Source organism: Nyctereutes procyonoides, unplaced genomic scaffold (genome assembly GCF_905146905.1).
Source record: "Nyctereutes procyonoides isolate TBG_1078 unplaced genomic scaffold, NYPRO_anot_genome, whole genome shotgun sequence".
NCBI lineage: Eukaryota > Metazoa > Chordata > Mammalia > Carnivora > Canidae > Nyctereutes > Nyctereutes procyonoides.
The window spans coordinates 18320908-18326242 of record NW_026575049.1 but is presented as its reverse complement, the minus strand read 5'-3'; the positions used below and the strand labels follow the sequence as shown (position 1 = coordinate 18326242).

The window sequence follows — 5335 nt, the reverse complement described above, 5'->3', positions numbered from 1 at the left end:
ACATGCACCCGGCTGCCAGCTCAGCAGAAACAGCCTCGGGAGCAAAGCCCCAAGGGCCCTCCCACCGCGGCCGCTCCTGCACCCAGGCGCATCCAAGACCAGGGTCCTGGGAGAGCGCGGAGGGCAGGCCGCCAAGGACAGCGCAGGCTGGGGGCGGAGGGAGAGACCGCGGGTGTTGCAGGTGCCTCCGGGTGGCCGGGTGGCCGGGTGGCCGTGCCTCTGCGCATGACGCCCAGGGCGGGGGCTCCGTTTTATTATCTTTAGGCTAGTTGTTCCCTAAGCTCTGGGGAAGGAAGGCGGGATGAGGTGCCCTCCGCTAGTTCCTGAGGTCATGAAGGGGCTCGAGCACTCGCTGTTTGAGTCAAAGAGACCTAGAAAAGTAAAAATGCAGTAAGATGCCCAACACGACGGCCCCGACTGGGCCATTTCCGTACCTCTGTCGAAAATAAGTAAGCGAACCGGGATCCCAGGCCGCCCTCACCTACCAGCCAGTCGGCCCAGACGGAGGAGGAAACGCACCAGGAGTGCGGGCATTGGTGCGGAGCTGGGAGGGCGCGACTGCTGCTGCGCCACCGGACGGGGACAAACGGGCACAGACTCTCTACGGGACCCTCTGTGGGAGGAAGCCGTAGACCACCCAGCCGGGAGGTCACCAGGATCAGGGCGAGTAGGAGTTCGCAACAGCCTGCATCTTGGCTATGACGTGGCCCCGTGAAACCCAGGACGAGGCAGCCACGCCAATATGAACACAGAACCTGCAGAAAGCATCCGGTTTTATGAAAATAATGTGTGACAAGCATGCACTGTGCACACCTGCAGGACAGCGGTGCCCTCGCACCATGAGGTGGGGCCCCGGGCACAACCCCTGCAGTGTTGGGACAGGAGCACGGACGGGGCACTGGTGGACATCTGATGCCTCCGCTCACGGGGGACCCCAGCTCCCCCCGTGGTGCCCGACCCGCCAGGTGCTTCTCCCCAGCCTCTCGCCCATGAGAAGCCACCTGATGTCCATCGGCCCCATTACCGCGTCTGCACAGACGACCCCCCTGCCCACCCCTGGGGTCACGGGGAGCCATGTGCTCACAGAGGCGTCCCCTGGAACGGCGTGTTGGTGCCCTCACCCCTGTAACCCATAGGTGGGACCCATCTAGAAACAGGCATTGCTGAGAGCGCGTGGAGCACCTGCGTGTCCGTGGTGGGCGTCCCCGGAGGGTGACGTCCACGTGCCTTTCATCTGGTTCGCACTCACGGCAATTTTCCCGACAATTCCCTGTGCCCCTTATTTGAGTACAGGAAAGGAAGTGCGGCGGCTCGGGACAGGGAAACAGGCACCGTCCCCAGAACCCAGTGCAAAGCATGAGGATCCAAAGCTGTGTCTCCACCCAGCTGAGCTCATGAGAGCGAAGGAGACGTGCGTGTGGGGCGGCCGGACCCACAGCCTCTCTGGCGCCCCCGCAGGATGCCGGGGCCTTCAGCCAGAGCTCAGACCTTCATCCCCCTGCCCTGGGGGCTCGTCTCCCACCCGAGATGCAGACTGAAGACCACATGGGGGCCCGTCCTCCCCGAGCGGCAGCGTCCACAGCACACGCCCTCCCCCCATGCGGCCCCTGCACCTGGGTCCCAGGTTGCCTGGGACCCCCCCCACTCAGAGCCCCAGGATCATCTTTAACTCCCCCTTTTGCAGACATGCCCCCTGCACCAAGTGACGGTGCACACCCAGAGCCACTGGGCAGGGCCCACTCGGAGAACTCGGGGCCCAGCCCCCCGTCCGCCCCGGCACCTGGCGCACAGGAGCTTGGCTTGGTCACAGGACACGTGGTCAGTGCACAGACTCCCCGGATCTCACGAGCACCACCAGACCCACGACCTTCCCGGGACATACTCCATGTCCACTCGGGACCCTCCCGCCCCCTCCTTGCAGCAGCCTCCCACTCCCACCCCACTCAGGTCCACCCACACTCTCGCCTCAGCCACGCAGGACTGCTCGGGATGGAGCTTCAGGTTTTCAGGGTCAGGCTCTTAGTCACAAAACGGAACCAACATGGAGCCGTGAGAAGGTGGGGGGACCCTGCCCACATGTCCCCGAGCTAGAGAAGCCATGGGCAAAGGCTACGGATGGCCGATCCCAACCAGACGCCTTTCTGGAAAGGGCAGGACCACGGAGCCAGGGAAGGGACCCGTGGGCCAGGACCTGGGGGCGGGAGGGAGGAACTGGGGCACGAGGAGTCCCCGGCCGGAGGCTGCTCCAAGTGAGGCCATCACCCTGGCTCCACCCATTACACCTCCGTCCAGACCCACAGGAGCAAGCCCTGGCACAGACGGTGGTGTGAGTGACTGGGACGTGTCCCTGCGGGTCCGTGGGTCGTAACAGGTGAGCATCGGTGAGGGTGGGGATGGTCAAGGGGGCTGGGGGCAGGGGGAGGACAGGAACTCCCTCACCTGCTGCCTAACCTGACCATGGCCAAGGCTGCTCTAAGACGGTGAATCTATCAATTTAAAACCAGATGAACCATGGGATTCATACACAACGGAATAGTCCTCACTGTCGGGAGCTCCCACCACTTACACCGATGAGGAGGGAACCGGAGGCTGTGATCTGAGTGATGTACGTCCACGGGACAAGGACGATCCTCAGATGGTGTCACTCACACAGGGACTATAAGGAATAGTGGAAGGGACCCCAAGGGAAGAGGGGGACCGGGTGGGGAAAATCAGAGAGGGACACAAACCGTGGGAGACTCCTGGGAAACAAGCTGAGGGTCGCTGGGAGGGACGGGGTCACAGAGGCCCTGAGGAGGGCACGTGGTGGGATGAGCACCGGGGCTTAAGTGCGGCCGATGCATCACTGCATCTGAGCCTAAGTGCGCACCTATGTTGGCTAACTGAATCTAAATTTTAAAAATAAAATAAGTAAAAACAAACGAAGAGACACATAACCACCCCCAGGGCAGGTAGGCAGGCCCCCCCAGCATGCCCTGCGCCCTGGGCCCCCAGGTGCTGTCCAAACAGCCCCCACCTCACCTCCCGCCTCGCAGATTCTGCCCCAGAGACCATCGTCCCGAGCTCAGGTCCCTCCTGCATCCTTCCCCTTGGTCTGACTCCACCCCTGCAGCTACAGCAAGCAAGCCCACTTGTGCCTCCAGCAGAGACGACGGCCACGGGGGCTGCCCCCCCCAGCGACCCTCAGCTCCCCAGCTCCCCAGACGTTCCCTGCAGGCCCCTCACACCGGGGGTGCTCCTCCTCCCTCCCCAGCTCCCCAGACCTTCCCTGCAGGCCCCTCACACCGGGGATGCTCCTCCTGGTGGTACACACATGGGGTGCCATCCCCTCCACCACTCCACAGGATATGCTCCCATTAATGCAGCCGGCAGTGCACTCTCCCCAAGGCCAGGGACATGGTCATCGCAGCTCACAGTCAGCAGCAGCGGCTCAACCTCACCCCTGTCCTCGTGCTGTGCTCTGAGGCTGTGTCACACGCCCACCCCGCACACTCTTGTGCAGTCAGTGTTTGGGACCCTAAGAGCTGGGCTCTGCGTGCATGGACTTTATCCAGGACCCGCTCCCTAGACCAGCTCCAGAGCGCGGCGTCGCAGCCTCAACGCCTCTCATTCCAAGTCTCCCATCATTGCTCCAGGCTGCTGAGTGCTGCCCGCTGCCCGCTGCCCCTGCCCTCGCTGCCCTGCTGCCCTCAGGCCTCCATGTATGCAGCAGAGCAGGGCTGAGAGCAGACGCCCGCCCCACACCCGCACCCACACCCCCACCCGCACCCACCCCACACCTGCCCCACACCTGCCCTGACCCCTGCCCCACACCCATCCCCGGCAGCACTGAGACCCCTCCTGGTTCTGCTCCAGCAGGTGGCCCCGCCCAAGTGGGTGGCCCCGCCCCACCCCGCCCCGCAGGTGGCCCCTGCAGCTGGTCCCGACCCAGCAGGTGGCCCCGCCCCAGCAGGTGGCATCCTGCCAGTCACTCACCACCCGCGCGTATCTAACTTCCCTGCGCCTCCGTGTCTGCATGTGACGAGGGGCGCTGAACGCCTGTGCTGTCGGAGCCGTGAGCGCTGCCCGCGTGCCCTGCACACTCACACACGGACGCTCTGCCGTGCCCGCCTGCTCCTCCAGATTCTCCGCCAGCCCAGCTCTTCCTGGAGGCCCAGCGCGTCCCCAGAAGGAAGCGGCGCCTGCGGGAAGGGGCTGGCGGGGCTCCCCTTTCTGCGCTCACAAACTGCGGGGTGCAGCACATTCTAGAACCCGGGGGCCGGCGGCCACGCGCCCAGAGCATCAGGAGCCGGAGGTGTGCGCGCAGGTGCAGCCCCCCCCCCCTGGCCCAGGGGCGATGCCGGTGCATCTGCCTGTGCTCGGGGCCTTGGGTGGACGCGCCGCATGTGGTTCGTGTGCGACGTCCTGGGAATGGCGTGCGCGGCGGGCACGTGGGCGCTGGTGCGGGGCGCTGCTGCTCCCGGCCCGGGCCGCCTACGGCCTGGTGCACGGCGCGCTCTTCCACCTGCTGGCCTTCCTGGCGCTGGCGGCCCACGCGCGGGCCATGCTCACCGACCCGGGCTCTGCGACGCTGGCCCCCCCGGGCGCCGCGCCCCGAGCTGCAGCTGCCCGCCACCCCCGCGCACGTACCACTGCCTGGTGTGCCCGCGCTGCGTGCGCAGGATGCACCACCACTGCCCCTGGGTGAACAACTGCGTGGGCGAGGACAACCAGAAGAACTTTCCTGCTGTTCACGCTCTACACCGCGCTCGCCCGCTGCACCTGCTGCTGCTGCTGGGCGTCCCTGCCCTGCGCAGCTACTTGCGCCGCGAGTGGGACTCCCACAGCACCCTGACGCCGCACCCCTCGCTCATCTTCCTCCTCCTGGTGTCCCTCAAGGGCTTCCTCTTCGTCTCCATGATGTTCGCCACCCAGATGCATGCCATCTGCACCGACCAAACCAGGATTGAGCAGCTGCAAAGGGAGAGGACGGGACAGGGCCGCAGGTCCAAGTGGATGAACCTGAAGGCCGTCCTGGGCCACGGCCCCTCGCTGGCCTGGATCAGCCCCTTTGCCTCCCCCAAACCTCAGCCGGCACCGGGGCACCACGGAGTGGTCTGAGACTCTGCCCCAGGAGCTCAGCCACCACCTACGGGGTGTCCAGCAGGTGTTCAGGGGCAAGTTTACACACGAGGTCACCTTGGGTCCTGTCCACACACAAGACCAGCTCGACAGCTCTCTTCGGAGCAGAGAGTGGGGTCCCGCAGCCAAGAGTTCTAGAAAGTTCATAAGGCCAGACCCTTCCCCATAGGAAGGTGAAGTATGCTGTCCTTCCGTCGCCCTGCAATGCTTTTGT

General features: G+C 65.0%; 1 protein-coding gene across 1 annotated transcript; it reads left to right on the top strand.

Annotated features, from left to right (window-relative positions):
- The first annotated feature begins 4383 nt into the window (after window positions 1-4383).
- LOC129512137 (palmitoyltransferase ZDHHC3-like) lies at window positions 4384-5100 on the top strand. Its single transcript, XM_055329414.1, has one exon. The coding sequence runs from the start codon at window positions 4384-4386 to the stop codon at window positions 5098-5100; it is 717 nt and encodes a 238-aa protein (XP_055185389.1).
- Window positions 5101-5335: the final 235 nt, after the last annotated feature.

Coding starts and splice junctions, on each gene's coding strand:
- LOC129512137 (XM_055329414.1), top strand. CDS start 4,384: ATGTGGTTCGTGTGCGACGTCCTGGGAATGGCGTGCGCGGCGGGCACG.